General features: G+C 45.5%; 1 protein-coding gene across 1 annotated transcript in view; it reads left to right on the forward strand.

Annotated features, from left to right (window-relative positions):
• Positions 1-441: 441 nt before the first annotated feature.
• The window catches only part of ISOC1 (isochorismatase domain containing 1), a 145704-nt gene continuing 133096 nt past the window's right edge, over positions 442-13049 (forward strand). Inside the window, exon 1 of the mRNA XM_063964255.1 lies at positions 442-965. Within this exon, the coding sequence (XP_063820325.1) occupies positions 627-965 (339 nt within the window). The 5' untranslated portion in view covers positions 442-626. The remainder of the gene's footprint in view (positions 966-13049) is intronic.

A 13049-nucleotide genomic window follows, 5' to 3' on the forward strand; every position in this document is an offset into this window, starting at 1 on the left:
ATAGAACCAGTACAGCACTTTCTAAACACACTCTCCCACCTCATCTCTTCTTCCTGGTAGCTACTCTCTGGTCCAAAGCACTGATTGAACACTCAGATCCACACACACAGCAAACTTTGTAAAAGAAGCTGCTACCACTGGGCATGTGCAGCAGCTCTGCTTTGTCCCTTAAACTGCATGATGTGGCCGCAGCTCTAGTAATCATATTATATACCATGGGTGGTATTCAAGTGACCGGCGGTCTCCCAGCAGTAAGCTCTGTCCGCGCTTGTACTATAGTTGCAGAGCCACAAGTAGTTTCTCTGTGGGGAGGAGGAGAGACAGTGAGGCGCTGGCAGCACATACAATCAGTGGAGTGCAGTCACCAGCACCAGCAGCAGCAGCAGCAGCGAGTGACACTCTCCAGTCACAGACAGCCCCGGCCAGGCACGCCTCCTTCTCCAATGTAAAGCGGCGGCCAGGGGAGGAGGCGGGGGCTGCTGCTGGCTGGGTGACAATCTCTCTCCCGCCGCCACCGGGCTATACTACGACCCGGGCTCCGCCCCGTCCTGAGAAGGGGGAGGTCATAGCAGGCGCGGAGAACACCCATTTCCCTGTCTTCGGCCCCACGGCAGTGACGGGGGAAGATGGCAGAGCAGCCAGTGTGCGTCGCACAGGTTAACAGCTGCCCCGGCAGTCAGAGCAGTTGCAGCGGTGTCCCGGGCAGCAGCGCCGGCTGTAACAGCAGCACCGTGCCCGTTCTTTTCTGCTTCTCGGTGTTCGCCCGGCCCGCCTCCGTGCCCGGCGGCTCCGGCTATGAAGTACTGATCCAGAAGTTCCTCAGCCTGTACGGGGACCAGATAGACATGCATCGGAAGTTCGTGGTGCAGCTCTTCGCAGAGGAGTGGGGCCAGTACATAGATCTTCCAAAAGGCTTCGTAGTCAGCGACAGGTGTAAGGTCCGCCTGGTGCCCCTGCAGATCCAGGTCAGTGCCAAGAAGCGTGCCCTAGGTGCCACACACACAGGCAGTGCCCATCATCACATGCTTATCCTGTACCAGTGCACTGCACCCCTATCCCGGGATATTGTCAATCAATGAGTTTACAGAGGGGCAACACACACACACACACACACACACACACACACACACACACACACACACACACATATAATTTTTTTTCTTGATTAATTTCTTTTTGGGTGTTGGAGAGGGGTGTGTGTGGGGGATTCGGGGAAGGGGGAGGTGTGACAGTGTTTAAATGGAGGTTTAAATATACATCAGTATTATGTGTAAGTAGCCCGGCTTGTTTCCTTGGTAGCTAAGGCACTAGTGATTAATGCTCTTTCAGCTGTTGACTGCTTAAAAAAAAAGGTACTGATGCTGCTGCCCTGAATAATTCTCAGTGGGTGTCTGCAGATGATGATTAGACAGAACAGGAGCAGCCTGCACCAGGTAGCTGCAATTGTCAGGGGATGAGATGCTCAAATCATGCTTCACTGCCTCTGCATTGTATTCTGTAATGTAATAAATTAACTTCTACGGAGACACAATAATCTATCCAGTGGTATGTTAATTGCATATTTAGAGATTCAATTATACGTTAAAGTCAGCCACATATTAAAGTATGGAAGTGAATCCAGGTGTAGATTGGTTTGCTTCCTACAGTAATTTTGCCGTGTTTCACTGTATTGACATCTCCCAAGGATTGATCAAGTGTCAGTGTACTGCATGGATTAGATGTTGTAGTGCAAATGTCAGGATGAATTTCAACCAGCAATTAAAAATTAGTTAAAGAAATACTGTGAGTTGGTGACTTGGGGGAGGGAGTGCTTATCAAAGGTTGGAGAGAGATACCAACCAATTACCGCCTGTCATTTTTCAAACACAGCCTGTACAATGTAATCTCTTTCCGAGCTATGATAAATACCCCCCCCCCCCCCCCCCCCGAAGAGTTACACGTTTAGACCTTTTCTTATTTTCAGTAATTCTTTATATCAGTTTACTATACACACAAAAATCCCAGCATATGTTATAAATTAGGGATAACTATATTAAACTGAGCTGGGCACTACCTTATACAGTATATTCATTAGGCTTGTTTATTTTGTTCCATATAGGGATATACTTACAAATGGCCATACTATTAAATTCAGTAGTTTCCATTCTACCACCTTGCACCTATAACAACCCATGCAGTTCCTATTTTCTGCCTGTGGTGTCACACTCTGCTTTGGTGCTTTTAGCACACTCTGGTCTGTATCTCACACTGAGATACAGACCAGAGTGTGCTAAAAGCAGCATTGCAATGTCTACATGTACAATATATTTCCCCTATCTGTAAAATGTTACTGCATTGTTCTCCAAATCCTTTTATTATTTGTAGTACAAGCCCATCACCTACTTTTTCTCACCTCCTTGGCTTTTCTATAGCCAAACAAGACACAGCACTGTAGAGGATCTTTAGAAATAATTGGCTATAAATTGGTAAATAAACTGTACCCAGGAGAATAAAATAACCCATACTTTAGAGAATCAAATAATTTATTACAGTGCAATGGCCAACTCCAAATCATAAAACACTATAAAATAAAGTGTAATCATTTTTTAACCATGAAGACACTATATCTCAATTGATATAGATCAGACACGATATACCGGTAGTGTAATCAGTGAAAAATCAAACTAGTTAATTTAGCATCAAAAACAATATAAATAATATTTATTAGGCCTTATAAGGGTGTGTACACACGGTGAGATATTTTCTTTCGATTTTGACTATATAGTCAAAATCACAAGAAAAGTTAGTGCAGATCGCAAAATGAAAGTCTCCTTGCGATACCGATGCGCGGTCCCGCCTGGTCGGCATCGTAAGAAAAAATAGACTGTGCAGGCAAGTTAATCCTTGCTAGATCGGTGTACTATCTAGTTCATCTCACATGTCAATGACCTCTCACATAAACCAAAATCGTAAGCACACATAGTCCATATCTCAAGAAAAATTAGTCAAAATCTGTGCTATCTGGGCTGCGGGGAGTTCAAGGAAAATCGCAAGTGAAAATCGGGCATAGCAAGGATCTCACCGTGTGTACACACCTTAAGAGTAATAGATCATACAAACACAGCTCCAGTCAGGAACTCCGTAGCAATTAGGAGGCAACAGCCACCAATATTACTGATGACAAAACGTCACAACCTAGAGCACATGCTGTTCGTCAACACTGAAAAGGATTAATTTGCCATATATGTCAGAAAACCTGTGTAAAAATGCTCTTAAGTCAGCATGAGATAAGCTTTTAATTGGACCAGAACATGATTACCAATGTTTTACTTCATTATTCAAACATGTATGGTACCGGTACAAGCGTATTTGCTCTCTTTAATTCCTGCTACATGTTGCGCATCTGTGCTCACCCATAAGGGCCCCATACACTACAATGATATTTCTGAGGCTGAAGTCGGAGGCGATTTCCCTTGAACTCTCCCGGGAGCTTCTCGGGGGTGGTTCCATACGATTTGGTACATTTTGCATGCCCTATATCATATGCGATCCCAGCCATGCCTGCGGGAACCGACATATCGCGAGTGCAACACTAACGATCTAGGGGAGCCAATCCGACCTTCATGGGAATACGCATCGGATCGGAAACACATCCAAAATGCCAGATTTCAACCGATATATCGGCCCGAATGCCCGAAATTGGATGAAATCGGGCATTATTATTCTAGTGTATGGGGCCCTTTACTTGATGTGTCTGCAGCCTCAGCTGTACAGGAAGTAGTGGGAGAGTGTGTCAAAGCATTCTGCTAGCAATGGACAATTCTTTAGCCTTCACTTCCAACAATTATGTCTTTAAAACGTTTTTCTCGGTGGCTGGATTAAAAAGTGTCCTTTCTGATTCTTTTTTTTTTTTTTTTTGGTCAGCTCTTGACCTTACACATGAATTCTGTATTGTGCCAAATCAAATATGCTTTTGATTATTCAAAATAATTTCTTGACTTGCACACTTGTGAGCTGTTGCACCATATTAGAGGAAAACTACCAGCATATTGTAGTCCGCATAAGATTTTGGTATAAAAGACAAAATCGTGAGTATAACAGTGCTCAATGTTTTCAGCCGCAATCTTTTTTTTTTTTTTTTTTTTAGGTTGCACTAAACCTACAGTAATTCCAAGTTAAACTCAACATCTGAAAGAAGAATATTTTGATTTCAAGATAAATGTTAAAGTTGTCATATAGTACTTTGACAGGGATTTAGGGCAGTGTTTCCCAACCACGGTCCCCAAGGCACACTAAAGGCCCGTACACACTGGTCGATATATCGGCCGTTCTCTTGAACGGCCGATACATCGCGGGACCGTCGGGCAGTGTGTACGGGCGATACGTCTTTGAACTCCGTCGTTCACAGACGTATCGCGTCGGCTGCGCAGCACAGCCGACGGCCAATATATCTAACAATATATTGGCGCGTCGCTGTGTGTGTACCGTACACATGCTGCGGCGGTCGGCGGTGATTGACAGGTGAACTGGGCGGGCGCCCGCCCGCCCAGTTCATGACGTCAGTCCCCCGACGGATCGGGCAGTGTGTATGCACAGCACACTGCCCGATCCGTACATAGATAAATCTGCAGATCAATTGATCTGCAGATATATCTACTGGTGTGTACCCACCTTAACAGTCCTGGTTTAAGTGATATCCCTGCTTGAACACAGGTGACTTAATTAGTACCACAGTTATTTTGATTTAACCATCTGTGCTGAAGCCTGGATATCACTTAAACCTGCACTGTTGGTGTGCCTTGAGGACCGCGTTTGGGAATGCCTGCTTTAGTGGTTCAACTCCGTTATGGGCCCTTCTTTGTTACCCTTCCGATTGTATGGAAATGTCAGTAAAACTGTACTTCTTCTCATCCTGGGCGCAGCCATATGGGGCTGCAAACACAAATTTGTGAGTCCATCGCTGCATATGTACACAATTACTCATGTTGACAACCAGCTTGCTTCTAATTAAATTGGCCCCTAGGTGTTAATTTAAATAGGAAATCTGTGCCCCATCCTCACCCCAACCTCCCCATGTCCCCCCCCCCCCCCTCTCTTGCATTATTAAAGGAAAATGCTCAGAGATCACTAATCCCTGTAGCGACACACTTCTGTTGACATGTAAATCGGAAGAGGGGCTTACACAGAAATTTCATTATAAAAGTAAAAATTAATTTTGAAATTGAAGCAATAGTTACTAGAGCTATATAGCTGTATTTCAATTCTGCAATTACAACTAATGGGCCCTACACACTGGCCGATAACAGTGATCGATATGAACGTTCTCGTTCATTAATGAACGAGAACTCGTTCATATCGGTCATTGTGTAGGCAACAACGATAAACAATGCGCTGCCACGAACTCGTTCATCGTTGGTGCTGGGTCGTTTTAACATGCAAGCCAATATGGACAATCTCGTCCATATTAGCATGCAGGGCTGGGTCGCCTGTCTGCTGTATCTGCTCCTATAGCCATTAATTGTAACCTATACAATAAAATCGACTGATAAAAATGATATAATCCCATTGGAATGTAATGGCCGTTGGTATGACCTCTGACCCCTCACACCAGTGTCAGATCTACAGGCGAGAAGAGGGAAATAGTTATCTAAACTTGGAGAGCGGTAAAGTGGAGAAGTTGCCCATAACAACTGATCAGATACTGAAACTCATTTTACAGGCTGTGCTTCAAAAAATGACACAAGCAAGTTCTCCACTTTATCTCTCTCCAGGGGAGATGTATTAAGCCTGGGAGAGAGAGAGTTCCTAATTGCAGTGACAGGCTGTGTTTGAAAAATGTGTTAGGAGCTGATCGGTTGGTTGTTTTTCTCTCCAAGGCTTAGTACATCTCCCCCTCCAAGATTTGATAAAACTCCTCCAGAGTGAGGGGGCAGTGATGAAGTGGTGGGGAGAAAGTGTCGGGTTGCGGGAGAGGAGAGAAAAGGGGGCAGGAGTTGTAATCGCAGACAAAATAAACAAAAGTAAAGCAACACTGGGTATTATAGCTAGCTGTATTATAAAAATGCATCAGCTGGGCACTTCAGGTAATAGGTGCATGGTGAAGATTTACAATATTCCCAGTGCAATATTTCCAATAAATATAAGAGGCACAATAGTCAGGTGTAATCCAAACTAGTAGTATGTGACACAAATCAGGGTCATGACGGATAGCAGACAAGGATGAAAAAAATTAGCATTAATAAAAAACAAAAAAACAAAAAAAAAAACGTTTACAACTTGGCAGATACAGAGTACAGTACCTAAGCAACTAACGCTATAAGAGGCGATGAGTGTGCTGCTGACTACTGTTAGCCAACCAAAATACCCCCTTACACGCACTGTGGGGAATTGATTGAGCAACCTTCTTTCTGTATATCACGGTTTTGAGAGGTATATATGGGATCAGTAGCTGGAGGGTATGCTAATCCTTGTAAGGCCATATTAAAGGTTGGCTCTCGGTTTAGAAATACATGAATATATGACCCAAAGTGGTGCTATAATGTTTTGTAGGACTACCATAACAGACACCTTGACATGGTTTACCATACTTACCATATTTTGCAAATGTATGTAACGGAGTACCCTGCATTTTATTATTATGTAGGATGCAAGTCTGTTTTGGTGGGGTCTGGGACTCCAGGTCGACAACAAAAAGGTCGACACACCTTAGGTCGACATGGACAAAAGGTCGACATGAACAAGGTCGACATGGAAAAAGGTCGACGTGCGTTTTTTATGTTTTTTTGGTGTCGTTTTCTTCGTAGAGTGACCGGGAACCCCAATTAGTGCACCGCGTCCCCTCGCATGGCTCGCTTCGCTCGCCATGCTTCGGGCATGGTGCCTTCGCTCCGCTCCGCTCGGCACAGATTACCGTTCCAATCGTAGTCCACATGGATCGTTAAGTATGAAAAAGTTCCAAAAAAGAAAAAAATTGTGAAAAACTCATGTCGACCTTCTGTCCATGTCGACCTAAGGTGTGTCGACCAATTGGCGTCGACCTAAGGTGTGTCAACCTTTTTGTTGTCGACCTGGAGTCCGGGTACCGTTTTGGTGGCCTATTGCAGTGTGCTGGGGGAATTTGTTTTTTTCTTGTCTAGATTAACCCCCCTACCTTGCTTGTGATTGGCTAATAAACTGATTGAGCAACTTCCATTCTCTGTATAACTAACCACAATAAGCCAAATGGCTCATACATTGCTTTATCAGTGATGGGTACAGGAGTGTCCGGGACGTTAAATGGTGTCCCAGCAACCAGTGTAAACCATAAAGGCCACAATATACCAGTGTCTCTATACCAACCTATGTTCTTAGTATGTTATTAGAGAGACATTTCACTATATAGGGGGATATTCATTTAGACGTTATAATTTACTGCAGCTAATTGACTGCCATTCCCTCACCCTCTCCCCATCATCAGGGATTACCAGCTCTATCATAATATTTATATGTATTATTAAAAATTACTATTTTTCTTTATTTTATATAATTTTTTTTGTAAATTACAATTTCTGAGTTCTTTTTTTTTATTTTTTGCAAAAAAATAATAATCCTAAAATAAGCAGTTAAAAACATCAGTGTTTTATAATGACTTGTAGTAATGGAGCGGTGTTTATAAATTAGATATTTATGAAATATAGCATCAAAATAACTCACTGGGTAAAGTCTGGTTGCTTAGTACAGTGTGTGGTATTCTGCAGATTGCTGAGGAAGCTGCTAATTTAGTAACCTACTGTACAGTGGGGGTAATTCCAAATTGATCGCAGCAGGAAATTTTTTAGCAGTTGGGCAAAACCATGTGCACTGCAGAGGGGGGGGGCAGATATAACATTTGCAGAGAGCGTTAGATTTGGGTGGGTTATTTTGTTTCTGTGCAGGGTAAATACTGGCTGCTTTATTTTTACACTGCAATTTAGATTGCAGATTGAACACACCACACCCAAATCTATCTCTCTCTGCACATGTTAAATCTGGTTCCGGTATGAATGGTCGACCATGTTATGGTCGACAGTCATTAGGTCGACCACTATTGGTCGACACATGAAAAGGTCGACATTAGTTTTTTATCTTTTTTTGGTGTCGTTTTTTGCGTAAAGTGACTGGGAACCCCAATTAGTGCACTGCGTCCCCTCGCATGGCTCGCTTCGCTCGCCATGCTTCGGGCATGGTGCCTTCGCTTCGCTCGGCACAGATTACCGTTCCAATCGTAGTCCACGTGGATCGTAAAGTATGGGAAAGTTCCCCAAAAGAAAAAAAAGTTAAACTCATGTCGACCTTTTCATGTGTCCATGTCAATGTCGACATAATGACCGTCGACCATAACATGGTCGACCATCTGAACGGATACCGTTAAATCTGCCTCCCCTGCAGTGCACATGGTTTTGCCCAACTGCTAACAGAATTTCTGCTGCGATCAACTTGGAATTACCCCCAGTGTTGGTGCAAATAGTGTAAAAGAGATTTTAGCAAATACCAAAACCAGTACTTCAATCACAGTAAAACAATCAGTAATGAATAGTTTTCCCTAATGAGATTAATTGCAGTGTAGATTTACTTAACATGCAAAATATGTTTAAGATGCCCGAGAAGCAAATCACTTCAGAACAGTAAGGCCTCTTCTTCCAACAGCGAACTAAAAATAAAGCAAGGATGACTTCAGGAAAAGCAAAAGGCAGTGCAAGATTAACCACTCGGGGTTCCTATAACCCTCCCTCCCTGCAATCTGAACCTACCGCTCTCCCCTTTCCCGCAGCCTAACACTAACACTCCGGGTGGGGTGCCTAAATGCAGTCTACTCCTAACCCCCCCCGGGCCGCAGCCTAAACCTACCCCCCTCCCTCCCCAGATGGCTTAAGCTTCCAATGTCCCTGTGTGTGTGTGTGTGTGTGTGTGTGTGTGTGTGTGTGTATATGTATATGTATATGTATGTATATATATATATATATATTTCTCTATCGTCCTAAGTGGATGCTGGGGTTCCTGAAAGGACCATGGGGAATAGCGGCTCCGCAGGAGACAGGGCACAAAAAAGTAAAGCTTTACTAGGTCAGGTGGTGTGCACTGGCTCCTCCCCCTATGACCCTCCTCCAGACTCCAGTTAGATTTTGTGCCCGAACGAGAAGGGTGCAATCTAGGTGGCTCTCCTAAAGAGCTGCTTAGAGAAAGTTTAGTTTAGGTTTTTTTTCTTTACAGTGAGTCCTGCTGGCAACAGGATCACTGCAACGTGGGACTTAGGGGGAAAGTAGTAAACTCACCTGCATGCAGAGTGGATTTGCTGCTTGGCTACTGGACACCATTAGCTCCAGAGGGATCGAACACAGGCCCAGCCGTGGAGTCCGGTCCCGGAGCCGCGCCGCCGACCCCCTTGCAGATGCTGAAGCGTGAAGAGGTCCGGAAACCGGCGGCTGAAGACTCCTCAGTCTTCATAAGGTAGCGCACAGCACTGCAGCTGTGCGCCATTTTCCTCTCAGCACACTTCACTGGGCAGTCACTGAGGGTGCAGAGCGCTGGGGGGGGGCGCTCTGAGAGGCAAATATAAACCTTATACAAGGCTAAAAATACCTCACATATAGCCCATAGGGGCTATATGGAGATATTTAACCCCTGCCTGACTGGAAAAATAGCGGGAGAAGAACCCGCCGAAAAAGGGGCGGGGCCTATCTCCTCAGCACACGGCGCCATTTTCTGTCACAGCTCCGCTGGTCAGAACGGCTCCCAGGTCTCTCCCCTGCACTGCACTACAGAAACAGGGTAAAACAGAGAGGGGGGGCACATTAATGGCTATATATATATATATTAAAGCAGCTATAAGGGAGCACTTAATATAAGGATATCCCTTGTATATATAGCGCTTTGTGGTGTGTGCTGGCAGACTCTCCCTCTGTCTCCCCAAAAGGGCTAGTGGGTCCTGTCTTCATTAGAGCATTCCCTGTGAGTTTGCGGTGTGTGTCGGTACGTGGTGTCGACATGTATGAGGACGATATTGGTGTGGAGGCGGAGCAATTGCCAAATATGCAGATGTCACCCCCCAGGGGGTCGACACCAGAATGGATGCCTTTATTTGTGGAATTACGTGATGGTTTATCTTCCCTTAAACAGTCAGTTGAGGACATGAGGCGGCCGGACAATCAATTAATGCCTGTCCAGGCGCCTCAAACACCGTCAGGGGCTGTAAAACGCCCTTTGCCTCAGTCGGTCGACACAGACCCAGACACGGGCACTGATTCCAGTGACGACGGTAGAAATTCAAACGTATTTTCCAGTAGGGCCACACGTTATATGATTTTGGCAATGAAGGAGACGTTACATTTAGCTGATACTACAGATACCGTAAAACAGGGTATTATGTATGGTGTGAAAAAACTACAAACAGTTTTTCCTGAATCAGAAGAATTAAATGACGTGTGTGATGAAGCGTGGGTTGCTCCTGATAAAAAGTTGATAATTTCAAAAAAGTTATTGGCATTATACCCTTTCCCGCCAGAGGTTAGGGCGCGCTGGGAAACACCCCCTAAGGTGGACAAGGCGCTCACACGCTTATCCAAACAAGTGGCGTTACCCTCTCCTGAGACGGCCGCACTTAAGGATCCATCAGATAGAAAGATGGAAGTTATTCAAAAGAATATATACACACATGCAGGTGTTATACTACGACCAGCTATAGCAACTGCCTGGATGTGCAGTGCTGGAGTAGTTTGGTCAGAATCCCTGATTGAAAATATTGATACCCTAGATAGGGACAATGTTTTACTGTCGTTAGAACAAATAAAGGATGCATTTATCTATATGCGTGATGCACAGAGGGATATTTGCACACTGGCATCTCGGGTGAGTGCTATGTCCATTTCAGCCAGAAGAGCCTTATGGACACGACAGTGGACAGGCGATGCGGATTCAAAACGTCACATGGAGGTTTTGCCGTATAAAGGGGAGGAGTTATTTGGAGTTGGTCTATCAGACTTGGTGGCCACGGCTACTGCCGGGAAATCCACTTTTTTACCTCAAGTCACTCCCCAACAGAGAAAGGCACCGACCTTTCAACCGCAGCCTTTTCGCTCCTACAAAAATAAGAGAGCAAAGGGCTTGTCGTACCTGCCACGAGGCAGAGGAAGAGGGAAGAGACACCAACAGGCAGCTCCTTCCCAGGAACAGAAGCCCTCCCCGGCTCCTGCAAAAACCTCAGCATGACGCTGGGGCCTCTCAAGCGGACTCGGGGACAGTGGGGGGCCGTCTCAAAAATTACAGCGCGCAGTGGGCTCACTCGCAGGTAGACCCCTGGATCCTGCAGATAATATCTCAGGGGTACAGGTTGGAATTAGAGACGGATCCTCCTCATCGTTTCCTGAAGTCTGCCTTACCAACCGTCTCTTCCGAAAGGGAGAGGGTGTTGGAAGCCATTCACAAGCTGTACGCTCAGCAGGTGATAGTCAAAGTACCCCTATTACAACAAGGAAAGGGGTATTATTCCACTCTATTTGTGGTACCGAAGCCGGATGGCTCGGTAAGGCCTATTCTAAATCTGAAGTCCTTGAACCTCTACATAAAAAAGTTCAAGTTCAAGATGGAGTCACTCAGAGCAGTGATAGCGAACCTGGAAGAAGGGGACTTTATGGTATCATTGGACATCAAGGATGCGTATCTACACGTTCCGATTTACCCCGCACACCAGGGGTACCTCAGGTTCATTGTTCAAAACTGTCACTATCAGTTTCAGACGCTGCCGTTCGGATTGTCCACGGCGCCTCGGGTCTTTACCAAGGTAATGGCCGAGATGATGATTCTTCTTCGAAGAAAAGGCGTATTAGTTATCCCATACTTGGACGATCTCCTAATAAGGGCAAGGTCCAGAGAACAGCTGGAGACAGCTTTAGCACTATCTCAAGAGGTGCTAAGACAACACGGGTGGATTCTGAATATTCCAAAATCCCATTTAATCCCGACAACTCGTCTGCTGTTCCTAGGAATGATTCTGGACACGGTTCAGAAAAAGGTTTTCCTTCCAGAGGAAAAAGCCAAGGAGTTATCCGATCTGGTCAGGAACCTCCTAAAACCAGGAAAAGTGTCAGTACATCAATGCACAAGAGTCCTGGGAAAAATGGTGGCTTCTTACGAAGCAATTCCATTCGGCAGATTCCATGCAAGAATATTCCAAAGGGATCTGTTGGACAAATGGTCAGGGTCGCATCTGCAGATGCACCTGCGAATAACCCTGTCACCAAAGACAAGGGTGTCACTTCTGTGGTGGTTGCAGAAGGCTCACCTATTAGAAGGCCGCAGATTCGGCATTCAGGATTGGATCCTGGTGACCACGGACGCCAGCCTGAGAGGCTGGGGAGCAGTCACACAAGGAAGAAACTTCCAGGGAGTATGGACGAGTCTGGAAAAGTCTCTTCACATAAACATTCTGGAACTAAGAGCAATCTACAATGCTCTAAGCCAGGCGGAACTTCTCCTGCAAGGAAAGCCGGTGTTGATTCAGTCGGACAACATCACGGCGGTCGCCCATGTAAACAGGCAGGGCGGCACAAGAAGCAGGAGTGCAATGGCAGAAGCTGCCAAGATTCTTCGCTGGGCGGAGAATCACGTGATAGCACTGTCAGCAGTGTTCATCCCGGGCGTGGACAACTGGGAAGCAGACTTCCTCAGCAGACACGATCTTCATCCGGGAGAGTGGGGTCTACATCCAGAAGTCTTCAACATGTTAATAGACCGTTGGGAAAGACCAATTGTAGACATGATGGCGTCTCGCCTCAACAAGAAACTGGACAAATATTGCGCCAGGTCAAGAGATCCACAGGCAATAGCTGTGGACGCACTGGTAACTCCTTGGGTGTACCAGTCAGTGTATGTGTTTCCTCCTCTGCCGCTCATACCAAAGGTATTGAAGATCATACGGCAAAGAAGAGTAAGAACAATACTAGTGGTTCCGGATTGGCCGAGAAGGACTTGGTATCCGGAACTTCAAGAGATGCTCACGGACGAACCGTGGCCTCTACCTCTGAGAAGGGACCTGCTACAGCAGGGTCCCTGTCTTT

This window comes from Pseudophryne corroboree, chromosome 1 (assembly GCF_028390025.1).
Source record: "Pseudophryne corroboree isolate aPseCor3 chromosome 1, aPseCor3.hap2, whole genome shotgun sequence".
Taxonomy (NCBI): Eukaryota; Metazoa; Chordata; class Amphibia; order Anura; family Myobatrachidae; genus Pseudophryne; species Pseudophryne corroboree.